The sequence below is a fragment of the Vanellus vanellus genome (genome assembly GCF_965231255.1).
Source record: "Vanellus vanellus genome assembly, contig: HAP1_SCAFFOLD_52, whole genome shotgun sequence".
Classification (NCBI taxonomy): domain Eukaryota; kingdom Metazoa; phylum Chordata; class Aves; order Charadriiformes; family Charadriidae; genus Vanellus; species Vanellus vanellus.
This window is the reverse complement of record NW_028126794.1, coordinates 523,517-549,275: the sequence shown is the minus strand read 5'-3', so window position 1 is coordinate 549,275 and position 25,759 is coordinate 523,517. Positions and strand designations below refer to the sequence as shown.

Here is a 25,759-nt window from a genome sequence, read left to right as displayed (position 1 = left end):
AGAGAGGACAGAGACAGTGCCACCATGGGCTGGTCCTCTGCTGCTGAGCTGAGCCGGGCTGCTGGGACGGAGGGATCTCCTGGCAAGCGGGCAGCGCTGCAGAGAGACAGCTCTGCCCAGGAGCAGGGTTGGGGGCACTGCCTGCAGGCAGCGATAGGAGACCTGCGAGGTGGAGAGAGCTTAAAGGCAGTTGGGAGTGGGTGGTGCTGAGAGCTCAGTGGGGCAGAAATCTTCACCGCCCTCTGCGTGGTAAGTCTCGGGGTGCTGGGCAATGCAGCTCCAGGTCCTGGAGGGATCTCCTCAAGCTGCTCCGTCTGAGAGCTGCTGGGTTCTGTCAGGAGGACTCTCAGTTTCTGTGCTGTAGAGGAGGAGGATGTGCTCCAGAGCAGGGCTTCCCTGCTGCCCGGTGAGAGGGACTGGGCCAGAGGGCTGCCTTCTGCCGGGGATGGTTGTGGAGGTGTGCGTTGGGGTGTGCAGGCAGGGGTGGGCAGGGCTGTCCTTGCCAACAGGGTCCCTGCACCCCGGGGGCTGTGTGCTGGGGCAGGGACTCTGCCGCCTGCCAGGGTCAGCTCTGCGCCTGCCCGGGGAGGTCCCATGGAGCTTCTGTGTGGAGAAGCTCTGGGTGGAAGGAGTGACTGCCAGCAAGGCAGATGCCTTCTGTTGCTGAGATGGACCTGTGTGGGTCAGGGCTGCTCCAGATCCCCATCACCCCCAGGACGTTTGCACAGAGTCCTTTTGAAGAAGGACATCGAGGCACCTTTCCCCTGAAAGGGAACAAGTCTGTGCTGTGGGATTTCTCCTCTTGGCTGCTGGGTGGGCAGTGGGAGGTGGGAATGGATTTCTCCTTTGTGGAGAAGGCACAGAGACCCCCGTTCTCGTTAGTACTGCCCTGAGCTGCTCCTGAGCCCCCGCACACCCAGAGATGCCCCCGGGCAGCGCTGTGCTGCTGGGAGGGTTCTGCAGGGCAGAGCTGAGCACACAGTGGGTGGGATGGGCTCTGGGGCACTGGCAGGGAGGAGACCCGGGGGCAGAGAAGCAGCTCCAGGCAGGGGCAGCTCCTGGCAGCCCAGACATGGGCAGGGACAGAGGGAGCTGCTGCCAGACATGCCCGGGCAGGGGGGATCCCGGCACTTCCCACCATCCCCTGACCTTCAGACAACTTCTCCGCAGCAAGCCTCTGCTCTCCTCTCCCACCCGCCCCACAGCCACAGGGTCCAGAGCCCAAGATGTCTTCTCAGAAGCTGCACCTCCAGTCCAGGAGAAGTGAGTGTGTCCTACAAGTGATGCCCACAGAAAAACAAGTGCCCTGCAGTGTCGCTGTCTGGAGACACTGTCACTGAGGAGAAGGCTTCACTGCACGCCTGTCTGACTCCCTCTCCTTGCTTCCTTTTTTCAGAGCACAGACGCATTTCTCCTCATTTCCCCACCCCCCTGTTGAACTCTGCATCTCAGGAGCTGGGGTGGGGTTGTGGGTCAGCTTCTCTTCTGCCTCTGACTCTGGGAGTCCTGCCCCAGAGGTGCCCTCATGGAAAGTAGGTGTCGAAGCAGTATTTTAATCGATCACGGAGCATGTCACTGAGTTTGTGGGGTTGGGAATGAGCTGGGTCATTCCTCATTCAGTTGAGGGAGGGGGTATTCTGTGAGGAATGGCATGGGGATTTCCTCAGAGAAGTCTCTCCCAGTTTGTCACTGCCTTTTCCTCCTTGGACAGGTCCCCCTGCCCAGAGGCAGCAAATGTCCAATAGCAGCTCCATCACCCACTTCCTCCTCCTGGCATTGGCAGACACACGGGCGCTGTAGCCCTTGACCTTCTGTCTCTTCCTGGGCTTCTACCTGGCTGCCCTCCTGGGAAACGGCCTCATCATCACCACCATTGCCTGTGACCACCGCCTCCACACCCCCATGTACTTCTTCCTCCTCAACCTCTCTGTTCTTGACCTGGGCTGCATCTCCACCACTCTCCTCAAAGCCATGGCTAATTCCCTCTGGAACACTAGGGCCATCTCCTATGGAGGGTGTGCTGTTCAACTCTTTTTCTTTCTCTTTTTTCTTTCAGCTGAGTATTTCCTCCTCATGGTCATGGCCTATGACCGCTACGTTGCCATCTGTCATCCCCTGCACTACAGGACCCTCCTGGGCAGCAGAGCTTGTGTCCGCATGGCAGCAGCTGCCTGGGGCAGTGGGTTTCTCAATTCTCTCCTGCACACGGCCAATACATTTTCACTGCCCCTCTGCCAGGGCAATGCCCTCGACTAGTTCTTCTGTGAAATCCCCCACATCCTCAAGCTCTCCTGCTCACACTCCTACCTCAGGGAAGTTGGGCTGATTGTAGTTTGTGTCTGTTTAGTATTTGTGTGTTTTGTTTTCATTGTGCTGTCCTATGTGCAAATCTTGAAGGCGGTGCTGAGGATCCCCTCTGAGCAGGGACGGCACAAAGCCTTTTCCACATGCCTCCCTCACCTGGCCGTGGTCTCCCTCTTTATCAGCACTGAAGTGTTTGCCCACCTGAAGCCCCCCTCCATCTCCTCCCCATCTCTGGACCTGGTGGTGGCAGTGTTGTACTCGGTGGTGCCTCCTGCAGTGAACCCCCTCATCTACAGCATGAGGAACCAGGAGCTCAAGGATGCCCTACTGAAACGGGCCCAATCGACGCTGTTTCACCGACAATAACCTGCTGCCCCTTCTCTGCACATTGCCCAGAGTTTATCTTAGACCATGAGTCTGCTCTTTTCTCTTTTCATAATCCTGCTTATTGATATTTGTCTGGGTTTATACTACTTGTCTTGAGGCTTGATCCTACTGTGTCAGACCGTCGCACAACACTGTGTCAGGTGTGGCCTGACAGATAACAGCTCTTCAATAAAAGGGCATCTCCCAAGTGCAGTGCCTGAAAGATGGGGTATTCTTCCAAAGTTCTTTCCAAGAACATGTTCAAGGAATCGGTCTTTTAAGGAGTCTCTTCTCCTTGTGTTTTCAATGTTTCTGGAGCTAAGTTAATGTACTATTGGGTTCCACTGCACGAAATATTCTGGATTGAAAACCGCTCTTCTTGGTGCCCGATGGCAGGGGAGACAGTCCATGAGCTCCCATTATCTCCTCAGTCGTCTTCATGTATGACAGGACTGATGGCATATACCGGACGTTCCGGAAGTGCATTTTTTAGGGGGGAGGAGAGGCGGGATTAGGGACTCAACATGTGCCCTTTGTCTGGAACAGATTGAGAGTCTGAAGCTGAAATACCCTCAAAGGTGAAGTCCACCAATATAAAGCACTGAATCAATGTGTCCACGCACAAGGATGCTGCAGTGCCGAGGGAGTCAGCAGGGACTAAGGCAACTAAGATGATTAAGGGAGTGGAGCATCTCCCTTATGAGGAAAGACTGAGGGAGCTGGGTCTCTTTAGTTTGGAGAAGAGGAGACTGAGGGGTGATCTTATTAGCGTTTATAAATATATAAAGGGGGAATGTCATGAGGATGGAGCCAGGCTCTTCTCAGTAGCGACCAATGATAGGACAAGGGGTAATGGATTCAAGCTGGAACACAAGAGGTTCCACTTAAATTTGAGAAGAAACTTCTTCTCAGTGAGGGTGACAGAGCACTGGAACAGGCTGCCCAGGGAGGTTGTGGAGTCTCCTTCACTGGAGACATTCAAAACTCGCCTGGACGCCTTCCTGTGCAACCTCATCTAGGTGTTCCTGCTCCGATAGGGGGATTGGACTAGATGATCTTTTGAGGTCCCTTCCAATCCCTAGCATACTGTGATACTGTGACTCATCAGGCACAGGGAGGGGAGAGTGGGGAGATGCAGGAGCTGCCTGAGGGAACCCCAGGGCCAGGACTGCTGTGCTGTCCTGGGGCATGGGGCTGACTGGGGACAGAAGGGGGCAAATTCAGTCAGGGCTGGGGATCACGCACAATATGAATTCCGGAGAGGCAGAGAGTGACCAGCCTCTCTTTCCTCCTTCCCTCGGCGCCAGCACGAGCCCCGGGGCTGATGGACAGGCTGACCTCCTTGCCTGCCCCCCAGGAGCTGCTGTGCCTTTGGGAGGAGCTGGGGCTGTGCGGTGAGTGCCCAGAGCTCTGCATCACCCTGCGGCGGGCAGTGCTGTGGGGCCAGCCCAGACTGGGCTGCTGGGCTCAGCTGTCCTGGGGAGAGGGCTGGGGAGGTGGGCAGAGCTGGGCAGGGGCTGGGAAGGGCTGGGAAGTGCCTGGGAGAGGACAACGGCAGTGTTAGAGCCCTTTCCAGGGAAGACTGAGGCAAAGAAGTCGTTGAGTATCTCAGCCTTCTCCATGTCCCGGGTGACCAGGTCTCCTGGTTCCTTCCCGAGTGGGCCCACGTGTTCTCTAGTCATCCTTTTGTCACACACATACCTATAGAAGGCTTTCTTGTTGCCCCTGATGCCCCTGGCCAGATTCACCTCTACCTGGGCTTTAGCTTTTCTAACCTGATCCCTGGCTGCTTGGACAATTCCTCCCAGGATACCTGTCCTTGCTTCCACCCTCTGTAGGCTTCCTTTGTCTCTTTGAGATTGACCAGGAGCTCCTTGGTCATCCACGCAGGCCTCCTGGTGTCTTTGCCTGACTTCCCCTTTTCCTGGATGTATTGCTCCTGAGCTTGGCAGAGGTAGCCCTTGGATATTAGCCAACTCTCTTGGGCCTCTCTTCCTTCCAGTGCTTTGTCCCAATGTACTCCACCAAGCAGATCCCTGGAGAGGCCAAAGTCTTCTCTCCTGAAGTCCAGAGTAGCGAGCTTACTGTGCGCCCTCCTCGCCACGTTAAAGATCTCAGACTCTGCCATCTCAAGGTCACTGCAGCCAAGGCTGCCCTTGACCATGACATTCCCCTCTGCCTCCTCTTTGTTGGTTAGAACAAAGTCCAGCATGGAACCTCTCTTCATTGGCTCCTCTGTCACTTGGAGAAGGATGTAATTGTCAATGTGTTCCAGGAACCTCCTGGATTGCCTATGAGCTGGTGTGCTTTCCTTCCAACAGATATCGGGGTGGCTGAAGTTCCCTCTGAGGACCAGGGCTTGTGAACATGAGCCTACACCAATCTGTCTATAGAGGGCCTTATCCACTCGGTCTCTCTAGTCAGGGGCCTGTAGCAGAAGCCCCCTGTAACATCACCTCTCTGTGCTCTCCCTTAAATCTTGACCTATAAGCTCTCAGTTGGCTCCTTATCCGTCCCCAGGCAGAGCTCCATGCACTCCAGCTGGTCCTTGACATAGAGGGTGACACCCCCTCCTCGTATCCCCTGCCTATCCTTCCTGAAGAGCCTGTACCCATCCTTTCCAACACTACACTCATAGGACCCACCTCACCATGTCTTCATGATGTCGATTAGATCACAGTCTTGCAGGCTAGGGAGTTCAATCTAAACATGAGGAGGAACTTGTTTACTTTGAGGGTGTCAGAGCACTGGCACAGGCTGCCCAGAGAGGTGGCGGAGTCTCCCACTCTGGAGACATTCAAAACCCACCTGGATGCCGTCCTGTGCAACCTGCTGTAGGTGAACCTGCTCTGGAAAGGGGTTGGACTAGATGATCTCCAGAGGTCTCTTCCAACCTTAACGTTCTGTGATTCTGTGACCTATTGGAGAGGCTCCATAGGAGAGCCACAAAGATGATCAAGGGCTGGAGCACCTCTCCTGTGAAGGAAGTCCCCTTCCTACTCTAACCATTCCACAAGTCTGTGATTCCACCCTTGCAGGGATCTCTCCTTCCACTCACAGCTTCTCCCCACAGCAGCGTGGGGAGCTCTGTGGGCAGGCTGAGTGGGGATCCTGGCAGGGGGTAAAGTCCCTGCCCCGGCACCCAGGGAGCTCCCTGGAGTGCGGGGACCCTGTTCTGAAGGACAGCCCAGGGCAGCCCTGGCTGCACCCGCGGCTTCCCACCCCGAAGCCGTCCCCAGGAGAAGGCAGTCATCATGACCTTTCCCTCTGATGGTGCAGCAGAGAAGCCCTGCTCTACAGCATGTCCTCCTTCTCCACCCCAGAGAAGCCAAGACAGACACCGTGACAGCTCCTGACAGTCATGGCATGCACCAGCTCTGGAAGACCTGTCCAGGATACTCTGACTACTTTCTTGTCTTATTATTGGGTAGGACATGCAGACAATGGCAGGCAGGGACTGTCTTTACTCCTGGTGGGGCATAGGGTTCAGCTAAGTCAATGGAGGCATCTCATCCTGCGTTTCTATTGCTATCACTGGAAGGGGACTCAGCTCCCTCCCATGCCTGTCACAAACCCACAGGCAGTGACACTCCTCTTGCCTCACTTCAGGCGGGCATTAAATAGGCACCTGCATGTGAGCTCCTTGTCTCAGCTGCCATGGTAATGAATGAAGATGTAGGGCAGGAGCTGGCTGTTCAGATGAAACACCTGGTGATATTTGAGGTGCCAAGGAAGGTGCAAGAATATAATTCAATACTATTTCACGAAGAGTTGAAGAAGAAATAAAGAGAATGTGTGGTCACAGCTCAACTCAGTAAGAATAGGTGGAGACAGATCTGAGATACTTCATGTCCTCTTTGCCTCATATTTCACCAACAAGTTCTCCTTAGCTGTTGTGCCTCAAGACAGGACTCTAGAGGAAAGCAGCCAGTTGTGGACAGGAACTAAACCAGGGGCTACTTGAGCAAACTCCACCGTTAGCAGTCAAAAGGATCCAGATGTATAGATCTGTATTTACACAGAGGGAGACAAAGTGTCCTCAGCTGTCTGGTCCTTGCCCAGGATATATGCAAAAAAAAAATGACAATTTACAGAACATCATCAAAATTTTGAAAATGAAGACTTCTGACACACTTATTACACCGAGGTCTTTTCTGCATATGTTTCAACTTCTGCCTCACATCGTCATTCAGGGGATGATGCCCACACAGAGGTGCCCACTGTCTCCCAGATTCCCAGGCATAGCTGAAGCCCCTATGTGGGACTGGGAAATGTGACCCCGGGCTGATGGGAGCAGTTGTGGAGCCACAGCTGGTGGACAGGCAGGGTAGGGCAAAGCATCTGAGTAGAGACAACAGATTTCTCTCCCTCCAGGAGAAAATGAAGCCTGGGCAATTGCACCCAAGCTGTCCATCGCTGGAGGAGGATGGGCAAGGAGTGTGTCTGGATGCTGCAGAGTCTGCTTGAAGATGCTTCTGTAACCCAGACCCCTTGGGGTTAGTGCACCTTTGGCCATTCAAAAGAGAGCATGTCGTTCACTTTGTCTCTTTGCTTCCCTCTGTGAATGGAGAGAGCGCGTGACTTCAGCGTGTGACTCGCTGTGAGCGCATATGATCAAACAGGCTCCGAGCAGGGAGTGTTTTGGGGGTTCTCGGGATCCGTGCTTGGCACAGAAATGTGCCTTTGGTCTAAGGCTGTCCTCTGTGGAGAGTGAACTTCAGAGGAGGTAAGGTGGACTTAATGTACAACAGATTATTTTATTTCCTCTTGCTCTCTTTCCTTCCTCTCCTTGAACCAGCGGGTGGGCAGAGCATCTGTTGTTTGTTGCAGTGGCCAGTCTGTCCCAAATTACAAGAGTGAAGGAACTGCACTGTTGGACTGAAGGCAGTCCTTGCTCCTGCACACAGAATTCCATCAACAAATAACTCTGTGCTCATTTAATATTTGGTTGGCTGCCTTGAGGAATTGTCCCCGACACACCCTTGGCTGGGCTCAAACAGCAATTTGTCTGGGAAGCTGTCTGAAGGAACAGCCTCAGCCCAGCTTCGTTCCATGGTCTGTAAACTGAGGGACAACCCTGCAATCAAATTGGAAGGTTCGTGGGTGATGGTGGTGACCGCAATGACCTGCCATGCAAGCTTTTGGTCTGGCTCTCTGGATGCTCTGAACCAACAGAATTCCGAAGGGCAGTAAATCTGGAATTGGAGCTTATGGAATACATGGTGAAAATGCTTTATCTGCTTGGAGCAGCAAAACTTCTGTGAGTGTTTGCCCCTCCAGTGGCAGTATGGGAAGTGCACAGTATCAAATAGAATGTGCAGCTTGAGTGGTGTGAGTAGAATGGTAGAATCGTAGACTCATAGAATAGTTTAGATTGGAAAGGAAATTAAAGATCACCAAGTTCCAAACCCCCTTCCCTGGGCAGGGACACGTACCACTAGACCAGGTTGCTCCAAGCCCCGTCCAGCCTAGCCTTGAACACCTCCAGGGATGGGGCAGCCACAGCTTCCCTGGGCAACCTGCGCCAGTGCCTCACCACCCTCACAGTGAAATTTTTTTTCTAACATCTATTCTAAATCTCCCCTCTTCCAGTTTGAAAGCATTCTCCCTTGTCCTGTCACTACGTGCCCTTGTAAAAAGTCCCTCCCCAGCTTTCCTGTAGGCCCCCTTCAGATACTAGAAGGCCGCTATAAGGTCTCCCAAAGAGCCTTCTTATCTCCAGGCTGGATGCTGATGATCCAGGGCCAGATGCCTGGCCGGGCATCTGTGCCACCCACCACATGTGCCGTGTTGTAGTTGGAAGCCATGGGCTGGAGCCTGCAGGTCCCTCTGTCACCAGAAACTCATGTCTGCCCTGCTCGATGGCTTGCTGCGGTTCAGGCTGAAGGTCAGCCATCTCCCCTCCCCACGAGGTGCTGCATGGACAGCAGGGCCAGGGAACCCTGTGGGGTGTGCGTACGCCCGCCTCTTTTTCTGCTTGAGCCCCACAGGAGAGCTGGGCCATCAGCCTGGGTGCTGGCAAGGGTCTGAGGCTCCCACATGGGATTTGGTAAGCTGTGGCATGGCCACGGGGGACAAGCAGGACCTACAGTGAACCCCATAAGGGTTGCCTGAGCTCCCTCCCAGAACCTCAGGCCACTTACCCACTGCTGTTCACGGCCCAGCACAGGGCTGGCAGGACAAGGACAGGGAGCACATTCATCACCGCCAGCGGCGGCATGTGGCAGCTGCAAGAGCCGAGGGGTCGTCGCCACCAGTGCAGCAGCCGATTTAGTGCCCACAGTCCTCACGGTGCCTGCGGTGCCCTTGTTCCCGGGGCTGATGTCACAGAGTCGCTGATTCTGGGGGTTGGGCATGGTGGCCTCTCAGGGGGAAGGAGGGGCAGCCTGGGGGGTTCCAAGAAGGAGGGGAGGCAGAAGCTGGAATGGGACACCCCCAACAAACCCCACTGAATGCTCTGCCTGTGGGATGGGGGTGTGCAGGCCCCGTGGCAGGCAGCAGCGCCTGGCTCCGAGCACTGCCTGCTGACAGCTCGCAGGAACAAACCAAGTGTGGCATCATTGCCCTTTGGGCAGTGCCTGCTGCGACAGGGCAATGGGTAGATGTTTTAAGGCAAAAGAGGGTCATTTTAGACTACATAGACTACATCTTTGGCAGCAGGCTGGCCAGCTTGGTGAGGTGGGCTTGAATCCAAAGGACTTGGGGCTGGGGTGAAGGGGGCAATGCTCATGCCATCACAGCTTACTGGGGAATAAGCCCGGCCAACAAGAGCAGTGACAAATATTCCTTGGCGGACTCCCAAGGTGATATCCAGAAAGCCAACCACCTCCAGGGTGTGTATGACTGTGATGGATCCTCTCGCTCTCCTCCAGGGAAACCTGCATGCTTGATGACCTCTCTGAAATGCCTGAAATTGATGAGGCCTTCTACAGACAGATGGAAATAGCCTCATGGTCACAGGCCATGGTTCTCACGGGGGACCTCAGCCACCCTGGTATTTGCTGGAGAAACAACACAGCCAGGCACACAGAGTCCCGCTGGTTTCTGCAGAGCATTGATGAGAACTTTTTGACACAGTTGGTGAGGAAACCAATGAGGAAGAGGTGCGCTGCTGGTCGTTTTATTGGCAAATAAAGGAGGACTAGTTGGGGATGTGAAGGCTGGGGGTAGCCTTGGCTGCAGTGACCATGAGATGGTGGCGTTCCGGATACTGTGTGGAAGAGGCAGGACAAAAAGTAGAATTACAAGCCCGGACTTCAGGAGAGCTGACTTTGGCCTCTTCAAAGACATACTTGGAGGAATCCCATGGGCAAAGGCCCTATCAGGAAGGGGGGTGCAGGAGAGCTGGTTAATAGAAAAGCTCCACTTCCTCCAAGCTCAAGATCGGTGCATCCCTATGAGTAAGAAATCAGGAAATCTGCATGGATAAGCAAGAACCTTCAGGAAAAACTCAGGTGCAAGAGGGAAGTTTACAGAATGTGGAAAAAGGGACTGGCAACTTGGGAGGAGTATATAAACATTGTGAGAGTATGTGGGGATGAAACGAGGAAGGCTAAAGCCCACTTGGAATTAAACCTGGCGAGGGATGTCAAGGACGATAAGAAGGGCTTCTCCAAGTACATCAGTAGTAAAAGGCAGACCAGGAAAAATGTGGGCCTGCTACTGAATGAGATGGGTGCCCTGGTGACAGAGGATGAAGAGAAGGTAGAGTTACTGAATGCCTTCTTTGCTTCCGTCTTTACTGCTAAGGCTGGCCCTCAGCAATCCAAAACCCTAGAATCAAGAGAAAGAGTCTGGAAAAAGGAAGACTTTCCCTTGGTTGAGGAGGATCGGGTTAGAGATCATTTAGGCAAACTTGACATCCACCACCCTGATGGGACGAACCCAGAAGTGTTGAGGGACCCTGCAGATGTTATTGTGAAGTCACTCTCCATCATCTTTGACAGGTCATGGAGGACAGGATAGATGCCTGAGGACTGGAGGAAAGCCAAAGTCATACCATCCTCAAAAAGGGCAAGAAGGAGGACCCAGGAAACTGCGGGATGGTCAGCAAGACCTGGAAAGGCTGTAGAGTTGGGTGGAAAGGAACATCATGAAGTTCAACAAGGGCAAGTGTAGGGTCCTGCACCTGGGGAGGAAAAACCCCATGCACCAGTAAAGGTTGGGGGTTCACCTGCTGCAAAGCAGCTTTGCTGAGAGGGACCTGGGAGTCCTGGTGGACAATAAGTTGACCATAAACCAGCAATGTGCCCTGGTGGCCAAGAAGGCCTATGGTCTCCTGGGGTGCATTACAAAAGAGCGTGGCCAGCAGGTGGAGGGAGGTCATCCTTCCCCTCTGCTCTGCCCTGGTGAGGCCACATCTGGAGTACTGTGTCCAGTTCTAGGTACCCCAGTTCAAGAAAGACAGGCAACTTCTGGAGAGAGTCCAATAGAGGGCTACAAAGATGATCAGGGGACTGGAGCACCTCTCTTATGAGAATCGGCTGAGAGAGGTGGGTACGTTTAGCCTGGAGAAGACTGAGAGGGGATCTCCTCAATGCTTATCAATATCTAAAGGGAGGGTATCAAGAGGATGGGGCTAGACTCTTTTCTGTGCTGCCCAGTGACAGGACAAGGGGAAACGGGCACAAACTGGAACACAGGAAATTCTATCTGAACACGAGGAAAAATGTCTTTGCTTTGAGGGCACCAAAGCACTGGAACAGGCTGTCCAGAGAGGCTGTGGAGTCTCCTTCTGTGGAGATATTCAAAAGCCGCCCGGCTGCATTCCTGTCCAACCTGCTGTAGGTGACCCCACTTTGGCAGAGGGGTTGCACTAGATGATGTCCGAGGGTTCCTTCCAACACCTACCATTCTGTGATCCTGTGATTCTGTGATCTTCTATGTTTTCTGTTGGCCAAAGGGATTTCCCACCAGTGCCCCCAGATGCTGCCTGTCTCTCAAAATTGCTCCATTAGAGCTTGCAGTTCCCTGCACGTGTCCTGAACCACCTCTGGCACCTCAAATGTCACCCAGTGTTTGCATTGGAAAAGCTCCCTCCTGGCCTCTGACTCCATTACTCACAGGGCAGCTCAGAGAAGGAGCTCACAATGATTTTGGGCAGCTGAGCTGAGGCAAGAGGAATACCCCCTCTGATGGTTTTGTGGGGTGCACTGGAGAAGCTGAATGTCCCTCCGGCCTAAGGAACACTGCTGAGAGCTGAGGTGCCTCATTGACTTGGCTCAATCCCTGCCCTGCACCGGTGGGCATGATCCCCAGCCTGTCACTGCCTCCGTGCCCTGCCTGGCAATGGGGCAGGAATGGGGGTTTCCAGAGTGGAACACAGACACCTCCTGTAGGTCTGCACAACCTGGCAGAGCAATTCCCACTACAGGGATCAGTCCGTCCAGGGTTCAGAGAGGGACAGTCGGTGATGACTTCATTCTGCTTCAAACTCTGCTCCCCAGGAGAGACCCCACTGTCTTGGAGAAGCTGTCAGCCCTAGAGGCGCAGGGACACCTCGAGGGATTGGGGCAGTGCGGGAAGGAGGCAGAGAAATCCAAAGCTGTTCCTCTGCTGCTGAGCTGGGCCGGGCTGCTGGGACAGAGGGAGCTCCTGGCAAGTGGGCAGCGCTGCAGAGACAGCTCTGCCCAGGAGCAGCTCCTCTGCACAGCGCAGCAGGGCTGAGGGCACTGCCTGCAGGCAGCGAGGGCAGAGCAGGGAGGCAGAGAGAGGTTGAAGGCAGTCTGGAGAGGGAGGGTGCTGAGGGCGAATCGGGGTAGAACTCTTCCCAAAGCAGAGCAGCTGCAGTAGCTGGAGAGATCTCCAAAAGCTGGCACCTCCCAGAGCCCGTGGGATCTTTCAGGAGGACACTCACACTTCTCTGCTGTGGAAGAAGAGGACATTCTCTAGATTGGGGCTTCCCTGCTTGCACCATCAGAGGCACAGGGCATGACGTTTGCCTTCTCCCAGGACCAGCCGAAGGGCTGTGAAGGTGGGTGTGCAGGCAGGGGTGTCCAGGGCTGTCCTTGCCAGCAGGGTCCCTGCACCCCGGGGGCTGTGTGCCAGGGCAGGGACTCTGACGCCTGCCAGGGTCAGCTCTCCGCCTGCCCGGGGAGCTCCCACAGAGCTTCTGTGGGGAGAAGCTGTGGGTGGAAGGAGCAACCCCTGGTGGGGAAGGGTCATTCTGTTTTTTAGAGGGACATGTGTGGGTCAGGGCTGTTTACACCTCCAGCTCACCTCTGGGCATTCCTGAGGGCACATTTCAAGTTTGAGTTCACTGAACAGTAGAGGGTCTGTCTTTTGATGTTTCCCATCTTGGTTGGCTGGGTGGGCAGTGGCAGATATACAATGGGACTTTAAAAGAAAGGTCAAAGGAGGGATACCTGTAGAGATAAGGAGCTTTCCTGAGTCTGTGTCTTCGGTTTCCAGTTCTGGGGGCTACAGACAGCACCAGCATCCCCTTTGCAGTCTCACCAGGGTTTGTGGGACCTGCTCTTTAGCCCTTGCACACACGCAGAGGCTGTGGGGGAGAGGTGGGCACACAGGGGCTGCCATGGGGTCTGTGAGCACTGGCAGGGAAGAGACGTGGGGGCAGGGAAAGAGCTGCTGGCAGGGAGAGCTCCAGGCAGTGGAGATGGGCAGGGAAGGAGGGAGCTGCTCATGGAAAGCCTGCTGCAGGGGAGATAGGGGCACCTCCAGCCACCCCTGCAGTGCAGATGCCTTCCCTGAGCCACCCAGAACAGCCCTCAGCCCTCACGGCCATGGGGTCTGGGGTAGGAGTCAGCTCTGTGCCCAGCAGAGCACCCGAAGAGGCGAAGGGCATCCCTCCTGCCACGTGCCCCATTTCTGCTGCCCAGCGGTGGGGCTGAGGGCACCTGTCCTGCATGATCAGTGTCTGGGCGGTGGCGTGCCCAGCGGGGTGAGGGTAACACTGTCCTGAGTGCCCGGCTGCCTCTCCCCGTGCCTCTCCCAGTCTGACCCTCACAGGATTTCTCCTGGTTTCTCCACGTGTCTCTTTTAAAGTTATCTTTTTACTCCTGTCAGCCTCCCTGGGGATGGGAATTTCAGCTGCAGAGTCCCACACTGATCTGGTTCATCCACTCCTGCTGGTGTGTCCATGAGAACCAGTGTCCCAGCTTTCCTCTGACCTGCGGGGCTGTGGGCAATGCAGGCTCTGGGGCTGGGGAACGGGTCCATTTTCTCTCACTGAGATGCCAAAATTAGGACAATTGGATATGTCTTTTGGGTGTCCATGGAAGCTGTGAGCTGCCCTCCAGGATGCAAACCTGTCCCATAGCACCACTGTGTTATCTGAAAGCCCCACGGAGAAATGCAGAGATGCCACAACCACAGAAATGCTGTTGGGTGGGTGAAATGAGCCATGTGTGTCCTTGGCTAGAAGTGGGCTGCTGAGACCTTGAGAAAGGGTGAGACATGTAATGGTCTGCAGTGTGTCCCTCTTCTCTCAGCAGTTTCTGGTGCCCTTTCAGGGTAACATGGAGTGTGATCACCCTCCACTTAGGAAAGGTGCAAGCCCAAGTCAGCTGGGAATGAGACGGAGGGAGAGACCATCTCCTCTCACTCTGCACTGAGCCACAGGATATCTTCTAGCCTTGCAGGACTCACTCTGTTCTCCCTGGATGCAGAAGAAATCGCTGGACAAGTGCAAAGGAGCAACTCTGTGCTTCTAGGTGGGGATAAATGAAAAAGTGAGACTGATTTCTGCATCCACCAGCTCGGGGCATGCTGCACTGTTGCTGAGGCAGCAGGAGCAGCCTGAGAAGCCCCTGGGCCAGGAGTCTTGTGCTGGGGAGAGGGGCTGGCTCAAGAGGGGATTCTGTCAGCTGGCAAAAAGGTTTTCTTGAAGCCAAGAGGAGGGGACAACAGGAGACACCGCCCTCTGTCTCCTCATGCTATGGCTGGCCCTCAGACCTGGGTCTGATGGACAGGCTGAGACCCCTCTCTGCCCCCCAGGACCTGCTGTGCCCTTCAGAGGGGCTGGGGCTGTGGGGTGAGTGCCAAGAGCTCTTCAGCACCCTGTGGTGGGCACTGCTGGTGGGCCAGCCCAGACTGGGCTTGGCTGGGCTGGGGAGAATGCAGAGGAGTTGGGGGGAGCTGGGCAGGGATTGGTGTGGGTAGGAAAGTGTCTGGGAGAGGAAAACACCTGTGTAGATCTCAGCTCTGTGCACGTGCAAGGTAAGGGCACATAGCAGGGAGCTCATGGTGCAGATGTCATGGTGAAGGAATGAAGGCACCAAAAGTGCAGAAGAGAGGCGCCTGGTCTGTGTCACGTTCCCTGGACACCCCGGTGTATGGGAGCACCCAGCCAAACCTGTTTCTGAGCACAATAGGTGAGATTCAGGGAGTTGTCGCCCGACAGCTTCATCTCCGCCTTGCCTTGTCTATGCAGAGATAACTTGGGGGGAGCTGCAAAACAGCTCAGCCCGGGCTTATCTCAAGATTGCATATGAGAACCGAAACCAAATGGCCCTGGACAAACAAAATGCCCTGATTCCCATCCCACCACTATCCCCGTGACTTTGAGCGCCAGACATCACAAACTGGCAAGAGAGACTTAGTTATCACACCACCAGAGGTAAATATAATCCGCTTAGGCACAATCCTGCACCCTCACAGAGTCAGGAAATATAAACCGCAGGGTTTGGGGAGAAAAATGGGGAATCCTCCAACGATACAGCTGGCTTGTAGGAGATCCACCACCCCCCCCCCCCCCCGTCCATGACGCTGTACAAGGTAACTTCCCAGGGATTGAGCGACCTTACCTGAGAGAGGGTAAGTGACTAAGAAACATACGTATGGTATATAGCATGTTTTTAAGTTTGTAATTGGTGCACTCGTTTAAGGTATTAATATCTAGCATGCTTGTGGTTTGTGTTGTTACTTGGGCCCACTAATTTCTTTTAAACTGCAATAGTGTAATCGCCATCGCACACACAGAACTTGCAGTAGTGACGTATTGGACCTGTAAGTGAAGTCCAAATAAATTATTAATTTGAACCTCACAGTGAAGTCCTTTTTCCTGTTTCGTCACACCCAGGGAAGCTGCCCCATGGCAAAATTCTCTGACCACTCTACACACCATTCATTTCCATCTCTGGCTGTACACCCCAGCCCTGACAAGGCACCTTTGCTATATGGTCACCCCTGGCCTCCTCCAGGGATCAGTGATTAACATTCACAAGAAGAGAACAAGTTTACTACTGGCATTCATTACACACAAGTCCCATAGCTATTGCCACAGTTGGACTCTCAGTCAAGCCCATTCTCAGAAAGCTCCAGAGAGATCAGGAGCTCATGGCCGTGTCGTGACAAATATTGAAAATCTCCATTGACTGAGATCCCACCAACTGGCCTGGGGCCTTGCTCCACTGGTCTGTTCTGAAAGATTTCTCAAAGCCCCAGCTCTCTCAGCCTCTCCTTGTCCATACTGTTCTCCATGCCTCAACCATCATTCTGGCCTCTGCAGGGCTCGCTCCAGTCTTTCAGGGTCTTCCTTGTGCTGGGGAGCCCCAGACTGGGCACAGCAGTCCTGATGCCATCCTGTGGTGGGTTAACTTTGACCAGCAGCCAGCTACCTGCTCACTCACTCTTCCTCCTTAAAACAATGAGAACAAGGGAAAACAAATTAAAATGCTTATGGATCAAGATAAAGACAGGGAGATCACTTACCAGTTACTGTCATGGGCAAAACAAATGTGACTAGGGGAAGATCAATTTAATTTATTGCCAATCAAAATAGTTTGGGATAGTGAGAAACTATGACAAAAATATTGAAGACCATCCCTACCCTCCTTTTTTCCCAGGCTCAAACTACTCCGTCATTCCCAATTCTTCTACCCATCCCAACCCCAAGAGACACAAGGTGGGTGGAAAATGGGGGATTACTCTCATTGCTCCTTCCTCCTTACAGATTTCCCCTGCTCCAGTGTGGATCTGCTTCATGGAATCCCATGGTACTTGTGCCTAGGGCTGTGTGTCAGTAGTTCTCTTCTGTCTTCATTTACTTCGATATACTCACAAGACATTTGAGGTTGGAAGTCCAATCTGCACTTGAGGTAAGGTCAGCAAGAGCAGGTCACTCCATACCTCGTCTAGCTGGGTTTGGATCCATAGATGGAGACTCTACAACCTATCTGGACAACCTATTCTAGTGTTTGACCACCCTCACAGTCAAAAAGTGTTTTCTTGGGTTCAGGTGGAATTTCATGTGTTTTTCATAGAGTCATAGAATGATTGAATGGTTTAGGTTGGAAGGGACCTTAAAGGTCATCTAGTTCTAACCCCCCTGCCATGAAAAGGGACACCTCCCACTAGACCAGGTTGCTCAGAGCCCCATCCCGCCTGGCCTTCCAGTGATGGGGCCTCCACAACTACACTGGGTAATTCATTCCAGTGCCTCATCACCCTCAGAGTGAAAAATTTCTTCCTTATATCTAATCTAAATCTCCCCTTTTCCAGTTTGAAGCCGTTACCCTTCACCCTATCACTACATGCCCTTGTAAAAAGTCCCTCTCCAGCTTTCTTGTAGCCCCTCTTCAGATACTGGAAAGCTGCTATACAGTCTCCCCAGAGCCTTCTCTTCTCCAGGCTGAACAACCCCAACTCTCTCAGCCTGTCTTCGTAGGAGAGGTGCTCCAGCCCTCTCATCATCTTCATGGCTTCCAACATGTCCATGTCAGTCTTGTGCTGAGGGTTCCAAAGCTGGACGTAGCACTCCACATAGGGTCTCAAGAGAGCGGACTAGAGGGGCAGATTCACCTCTCTTGACCTGCTGGCAACTCTCCCTTTGATGCAGTTTTTATTGCTAATACATTTATAGAAACTTTTAAAAATTGTCCTTAACATCAGAAACCAGGTGTCCTGGTTTGAGGTAAAACAGAACCAATTTTGTTCAGTAACTTTGCTTCTTGGCTGGGCCTCTTCTAACTACTGGAATTGACAGCATATTGTGCAGTCAGTGTTCACTCTCTCAGAGTGATCAGACCAAATTGTTTATAGCTGATGCCCAGGCATGGGATGCAGAGAGGCTCCTGCTTATACTTATTGCTATAACACCCAAGGCCAACCAACTTTGTTATTTGCCCCGTTGGAGGGTCAGAATCGGAAGAGCATAGTGGGGTCCCACCTGCAGGGAGGAGTGGACAGGACAGGTGACCCAAAACTGACCAACAGAGTATTCCATCCCATCTGTCTCATGCTCAGTATAAAAGCTGAGGGATCAAAGGGTCAGCGCTCTTCCTTCAATGGCCGACGTCTGAGGAGGACTCTGTTCATCTGCCTGTGAGCCCGATCCTGACTCCACATCCAGAATCCAGTTCCCGTCCGTCACTGAGTCCAGCCTGGGACTGCCCCAGTGCCAGCCGGTGTCATGATTGTCATCTTGGGAGCTTGATATGTTTTTGTATATATTTTTCATTATTTCTTTTTATTTTATTATTAATATTTCATTAAAGTAGTTTAGTTCCTTCTAAACTCCTAAGTCTCTTTTTCCTCCTCTGCCTCTCTCTTTGAAGAGGGGTAGAGGGGAGCATCTGTCGGTCCCATCTGGGGTCCCTCAGGTCCCCAGTAGTGGATTTTGGCCTAAACCACACCAGGTTAAGTTCTAGTTGGGCTTTGGCCCTTCTAAATTTCTCCCCACATAGCCTCATGACTTCTTTGTAGTCCTCATGAGTGGCCTGTCCTTCCTCCCAAAGGCCATAAATTCTTTTTATTTTTGAGTTGTGACCATAGTTCTCTGGTCAGCCAGGCCAGTCTTTTTCCCCAACAGCTCATTTTCTGCCACTTGGGACAGCTTGTTCCTTCTTGAAGAATGTCCAGCCTTCCTGGGCTCCTTTGCCCTTCAGGACTGCCTCCCATGGGACTCTGGCAACCAGGCTCCTAAGCAGGCCAAAGTCTCCCCTCTGGAAGTCCAAGGTGGCAGTTCTGGTGACACCCCTATGCTATCTGCCTTCTTGGCCCTCCCCCTGATTCTTACCCATAAACACTCAACCCTATTGTCACTGTCATTAAGTTCTACACATTCATAACACTCCCTAACATACAGGGCCACCCCACCACCTCTCCTTCCTTGCCTATCCCTTCCGAAGGGTTTATAGCTATCCATTGCAGGTCTCCACTCATGCGAGTCATCCCACCACGTTTCCGAGATGGTGACTACATCATAGTTTTCCTGCTGCACAATGGCTTCTAAATCCTCCTGTTTCTTCCCATGCTGCAAAAACTTCAGTTGGGCTATTGGTCCCACCACCTTTTTACTGGGAGAAGCCCTAATTTCTTCCTGACCATTCCCGGGCACGGCCAAAATTTCTAACCCATCAACTACCCTCACATCTCTGCTGCTGCATGGATCTCCATCCCCTACATTCACTGAGTCAGCAGACCGAGACACCTCGCTAGCATCCAGTCCCACAGACATTGGCGCTCTACCCCCAGGCTTACTTCTAAAGACCCTGGTTTCCTCCCCTTCCCCCTTCAAATCTTGTTTAAAGCCCTTTTAATGAGCCCTGCCAACTCCTGCACCAAGAACCTTCTCCCCCTTTGAGACAGGTGTACCGCATCAATCCCCAGCAGGCCTGGTGTCACGTAAACTGACCTGTGATCAAAAAAAATGAAGTCCTGCCGCTGACACCAAGCTTGGAGACAGGTATTGATGTGTTGGCTTTCCTGTTTCTGCCCTCAGCCTTCCCTGCAAATGGAATGATAGAGGAGAACACTACTTGTGCTCCTGATGCCTTAACCAGTCCTCCCAAGGCCTGGAAGTCTCTCTTGATCGCCCTTGGGTTTCTTGTTGCCATTGTTGTCTGTCTGACAAATCAGTAATGGGTAGTGATCTGAAGGACGTGTCAGGGAAGGATCCTGCCAGAGGTAGCAGCCACAAGCTTCCTCCTGGGACCTTCACACTGGGCCTTTGGACAATGTGAATAGAAGGTTGTGCTGCACCGCAGCAGGAAACCCAGAGGCTCTCTGTGGTCTCCATCTTTGGAGGTTTTCAGGTTTCAGCCAACCTGACTTGGGATTGGTTGTACCCCACCCTTTGCTAGGGGGCTGCACCAGAAATCCCTTTCCTACCCCGCAACCCTTCCATAGGCCTGTGGCTTGCAGTGTGCCCCGGAGGAAGAATTCAGCTGGAGGTGGGTTGCTACAGCAGAGGGTCATAGGACACTTCAGGGTGGAATGGTCCTGTACTCAAGAGGTCTCTAGTTCTACCTTTAGTTCCAAGTAAGGCCAGCTCTGAGGTCCGATCAGGTTGCTCCATAAATGTCAGCATCCCAGTACAGAGTCTGCACATGTGCCAGGCATCGAAGCCACTGTTACAGCAAAGGAGACGAGGCACCTAGAAGCTCCTTGTCTCCAGGAATCAGTATGCCATGCCTCCTGAGATTCCTGAGAACACCTAAGATTTATGAGCGGAGGAGTTTTTTCAGAGAGTTTCAGAGTGCAAAGTAGATTCCCTACATAAATGCTTATGCTGGCTTTTCATGGATAGAGTTTATTTTCTTCCTACTAGCTAGTATGGGGCTATGTTTTGGATTTGTGCTGGAAACAGTGCTGATAATACGGGGAAGTTTTAGTGATTGCTGAGCAGGGCTTACATAGTGTCATGGCCTTTTCTGCTCCTCACGCCACCCCACCAGTGAGGAGGCTGGGGGTGCACGAGAAGCTGGGAGGGGACACAGTTAGGACAGCTGACCCCAACTGACCAAAGGGATACCCCATACCACATGACATCATGCTCAGCCATATAAATCTGGGGGAAGAGAGAAGTGGGGGAGGGGAGGGGTTCAGAGTTATGGCGTTTGTCTTCCCACGTCACCATCACGCGTGATGGAGCCCTGCTTTCCTGGAGATGGCTGAACACCTGCCTGTCGATGGGAAGGAGTGACTGAGTTCTTTCTTTTGCTTTGCTTCTGGGCACAGCTTTTGCTTAACCTATTAAACTGCCTTTATCTTAACCCACGAGTTTTCTCACTTTTGCCCTTCCGATTCTCTCCCCCATCCCACCGGTGGGGAGTGAGAGAGTGACTGTGTAGTGCCTAGTTGCCGGCTGATGTTAAACCATGACACACAGAAACTCCACAGGTCTCTGGGACCCTATTTCAGTGCTGGACTGTCCCTCCTGGTGATTTTTTTTTACTTTTTATTCTTTATGTCAAGTTAGTCAAGCATTACACTACTCAGGGCAAGACATGATAGCAGGGGGAGATACTTTGAAGTTCTTCATGTCTTTGAATATTTTTAAGCTGATACCATGCAGGGACACTGTAGTAGTCCATGAGGTCTAGCAAGTGATGTCTCAAACCTGAGGGCGGTCATCTCTTCATCGGTTGTATCACCCTCTGGGCCTTGTTGACTACTGACCACACTTTGACTATTTCCCTTTAACATTACTTGGTCAGACACAGCTTGAAGTAACTATTTGCATGAAACTACTAAGGGGCACTGAAGATGCTCTAGAGTACAAAGATATCATGGTGGGGCATGACATAACAGGGATGCCTCAGGACACCTTTCCTCTTCCTGAGGAGGATGAAAGCCAGGCTGGACATGTGGTTTTGTTAGAGCAAATATGGGATGCCTTTGTTCAGGCAACCACATACCTCAGTATGACTTTCAGTCTGATTTGGGACTATTTTACATACTCTGCAGTATCACTTTGTCCATGGGAGTGTCTTCAAGGCAATTCTCACTTCTTTATTCCTCAGGCTGTAGATGACAGGGTTAAACATGGGGGTCGCAATTGTGTAAAATAAGGCAAGGTATTTGTCAGTGTCTACGGAATCCCTTGACCGCCGCTTTAAGTAGACAACTGTGGCTGAGCCGTAGAAGAGCGTCACCACCCCGAGGTGTGAAGAACAGGTGGAAAAGGCTTTGTGTCTGCCCAGAGTAGAAGGTATTTTCAGAATTTCCCTGATAATTTTAATGTAAGAAATAACTATTGAGGAGAAGGGAAGGATTGCGAATAGCAGGATGATGGTGTGCAGCATCACTTGGTTCCAGAACGTGTCTGCACAGGCCAGTTCCAGCAGAGGGGGGACATCACAAAAAAAGTGATGAAGGTCACGGGATGCACAGAAGGGCAAAGTGAACACCTGGTAGGTCTGTCCTACTTGCACTGGTATGACAGCCATCCACAACCCCACCACCAGTCTGATGCAGAGAGCCCTCGTCATGACGAGGGTATAGTGCAGGGGGTCACATATGGCTATGTAGCGGTCGTAGGCCATGACAGCCAGGAGAAGGCATTCGATGCTGCCCAACAAAACCAGGAAATACAGCTGGGCAGCACAGCCAAGGAAGGAGATCCTGCCATCTTCCCTCAGGAAACCCACCAGCATTTTTGGCAAAGTGACTGACGTGTAGCAGATCTCCAGGAAGGACAAGTTCCTCAGGAAGAAATACATGGGGTTGTGGAGGCTGGAGTCCACCACCGTGATGAGTGCAATCAGGCTGTTCCCCGTGAGGACCACGAGGTAGATCACCAGGAATACTGTGAAGCACAGGCCCCGCAGGCTGGAGTGGTCAGAAAATCCCAGAAGAATGAATCCAGATCCACCGGTGTGATTCTCCAAGCCTTCTCTTTGGGGTGTTTTCCCTACACAAAAGAATCCAAACAACAGGCTCTTAGAGGATGCTGATGGCCTGTCCACCATCACATACACTTCAAGTCTAGAGAAAGACTACCAACATCAGCATATGCGTGATTGCAGGATTAGGCGAGCCTGACCGAGATACGCACGAATGTTTGGAAATCTAACATGGGTTGCTTGCTGCAGGGAGGTTTGTAAATAGAGGGGAGAACAGAACCCTTGAGCCTGAGTGACTGGGTTTTGTCATAAAAGAAACTTGACTTTCTCTTTTAGAGGTGACTTTATTAAATAGAATACCTGGTGGTAGATGAAAAAAAAGGAAGAAAACGGATAAATACTGGCCGCTTTAAGAAGAACAATCTTGCTTACATTCGTTGTCCAGATCTTGTAAGAGCTGCACTTAATATAAGAACATTAAGAGGAAATAGGGTGAAAAGGGGGAAAGGGATGAAAAAGAGGGAGACAAAGCAAGGCAAGGAGATGCAAACAAAACAAAGCAAGGCGAGGTACGACTTGATTCTTAGGCCTTAGTGTGAGAGATTAATCCCAGCTCTCCTCACATGTAAGAGCTCATGCCCTGACCCTGTGTCCACACACAAAGATCTGGTAGACTATTGGGTCTGAATCAGTAAATTTTACATGGTGAATGGTGAATCCCCTCAGAAGTAAAACAGGCTTCTATCTGGCAGTGAATCCAGTGACATTGATGCATCCACGGGACATTTTAACAAGACAGGTACGCAGCAGTTTATGCATAAATCACCAGTTTTCAGGGTGCTAAAAGACATTTTTGTGCAAGCAAACTGCTTCATGCAGTTTTCAATCATAACAGAGAAGAAAGTGGTTAAAAGTGGCCGATAGCCCCATGATACCAAATTTCCTGAACAGGTCAGGCTTTTGTAACTTCTGAATTAGTCCTGAATAAGTGAGCTTTCCTAAACTTGATGCTCTGTCACTCAGATTTCTGACAGCTTACAAATCCAGCTGAGGGCCCCTGTGCTCTGGTCCCAACCCTGCAATGCTTGCCAGTCCCCTGCAAGCCCTTGCAAAAGCAGAGCAATGCTCTTGCTGCCTGGGGACTGAGCCTTCCCTTTGCATTTCCCACCTTCCCAGAGCATAAAGATTTCTTGCTAGGCACGCTTGAAGGATATGAGCTACAAGCAAGCAGCACTGCAATAGCAGGTTGCTTCTTACGAAGAAGCGACTCAGCTGAAAGTTGTTTAAGGATCTCCATTTGACATTGGGAAAGGATACCCTCTTCCAGGAGAGGACTGAGGATGCTGACTGTGTCTCTCCAGCTGTCGCTAACTCCCTTTGAGAAGCTGCCTTAAACTCTGGTGAGAAGAGCAGGTCATAAAACATGTGATAAAACCATTTAGATTAGCCAAGTGAAAAATGCAGGGCAGTTTTCTCAGGCGAAATTCAGAAAAATATGTGGTCCTGATTGATTGATTCTTTTTACGAGGCATTCCTGCCTTTTTCCTGTGAGTTTTATCTATCTCATAGAGGTGGAAATTCAAAATTTCCAAGAAAACATGAGGGTTTATGTGAGGGAAAAGTCACTGTGATTGTTTTCTAATCTACCTAATTTTTCATATAAATGTACAGAAAAATGAAATGCCCTTTTAAAAAACAAACAAACAAACAAACAAACCCCAACAAACTGTGAGATACCCACATTTATTTCAAATTAAGGCTTTAACTCAAAGCAATCATTTACATGTAGATTATCCACATACCATCATTTCCCGCTTGTTTCAAAATGTCCTCAAACATACAGCCTATTCTTTTTAGCTCTCAGATGTCTCAGTGCTTCGCAAGATCACAGGTGGAGCACAGTTCAGGCTAGCGTTGCTCACGGGAAACTGCCAGAGGGCTGCTTATACGGTGACTGTCTCACGGGCAGCATTTCTCAAAGCTGAAGGAAGCCCATTCCCATGAGCCCAGCCAAGCTGGACAGATGCCTGCAACTGCTGCTGGCGGTGTCTGTGCTGCCACACGATCTCAGCATTTCGGGGCATGCCAAGAGGGATTTACCGCTCTCAGGAGACAAAAGGCAGGAACACGCTCCTCAGTTCACGATGCTGCAGGAGGCAGTGGTGACCTTTTTTCCTCTCTGTCATTCCCCTGGAAACCACCCAGATATGGTTCTCTGGACACCTCGACACCTCTCTGTCACTCTCAGCTGGTTATAAGATACTTTGTAAGCAGCCTCAGGGGAGAAGGGGGGGACGCTGGTGCTGCCACTGCTCCTCCCCGGACACCTGCAGCACCAGTTGCAGTTTTAGAAAGACTGTCAGAATCACCGGCGCTAGCCTGATTAGTAACTTCCAGCATAACTATAGGTCATTAGAAAGTGGAGCAACTAAGAAATGAAGTTTAGCTGCTCAAAAATCGAAACTGCTTAACTTGTGGAAGGGGGAAGAAAAGTAAACTGAGAGGCAGAAACCAAGCCTTGGGTTCAGCCTGGGTTTAACTTGACTACGCAGCGATGGAAAAAGCTTCTTAGCACCTCCACTTCTCTGGGTTCCAACCTGTGCCTGTGCCAGGCGTCAGCCCCATGTTAGATGGAGTTTGTCCAGAGAGTTTGAACTCCAGCAGGTTGTGCTGTCTGCATGCTGGCTCACGCCCAGAAAGGGCCTGGAGACAAGGCTTGCGTTTGAGATGTCTGCATGAAAAAGAGAAAAGCACTGTGTCATGTCGCTACACTGCAGATCTTTATATTTGTACAGATTAATTTCACTCCAACGCCTAAAAAGTGATTGATGGTTCTTATTGCAGTTGCCTTGGGTGGCTTTGTAGCCAATAGCACAAATATCCCCTTCCAGCGGGAAGTATCTCCTGCCGTTGTCTGAGGTTAATGAGCTCCCTGATTTCTAGCCAAGAGGTCATTGCATGAGAAATATGCCATCCACAGCCTTAGAATTTAGGTAACTAAGCTCTTGTTAGAGTCAATGGAGAAGCAATGAATATGGTCTATGAGAACTGAAAAATAGTTCTTCTGAGCCAAGAGTCTGACGTGGGTGATACACAGTGGTGCCTACAGCCTCCAGATCGTGAGGAAGCAGAAGGCAACTGCTCAGGCCTTGAGCCAGCACTGACGAGGTGATAGCAGCACGGTAGTCTGTCCATCCCAGTTGGGCTCCCACTATGCCCAAGCTGGTTTCTTTTCTGATGAACTTACCATGGCAATCACTGCCTGATATGATATTGCAGATGTCGCTACACAGGTGCTGTTGGCCTTGCAAGATGGGTTAGGATAAGTGTTAGGTCAGGGTTAGTTAGGGTGCGTGTTCAGGTTTAAACTAGAGATAGAGTTAGGCTGGTTTGGGGTTAGACTTCAGTTAGGTTGGGGTTAGTGCTTGGGTAGGGTAAGGTTAAGGTTAGGGTTGGGGTTAGGGTTTTGCCTGGGGTTGGGGTAGGGCTAGGGTCAGGCAATGGTTGGGGTTAGTTTTAAGATAAAGTCAGGATTATGTTTAGTGTAGGGTTAGGTTATGGTT

General features: G+C 51.8%; 2 protein-coding genes and 1 pseudogene across 3 annotated transcripts in view; 1 reads left to right on the top strand and 2 right to left on the bottom strand.

Annotated features, from left to right (window-relative positions):
• Positions 1-25,759, bottom strand: part of LOC309685742 (olfactory receptor 14A16-like) — a gene marked incomplete at both ends in the record, with an annotated part of 65,374 nt that overhangs the window by 16,542 nt on the left and 23,073 nt on the right. The window lies entirely within an intron of this gene.
• Positions 1,735-2,670, top strand: LOC309685740 (olfactory receptor 14J1-like; annotated as a pseudogene). Its single transcript has one exon. The product of its transcript is annotated as an olfactory receptor 14J1-like (transcript).
• Positions 21,321-22,322, bottom strand: LOC309685739 (olfactory receptor 10AG1-like; the record flags this gene model as incomplete). The annotated part of the gene is made up of 1 exon (XM_082501466.1): positions 21,321-22,322. One exon carries the CDS (start codon positions 22,320-22,322, stop codon positions 21,321-21,323), a length of 1,002 nt encoding a protein of 333 aa, XP_082357592.1.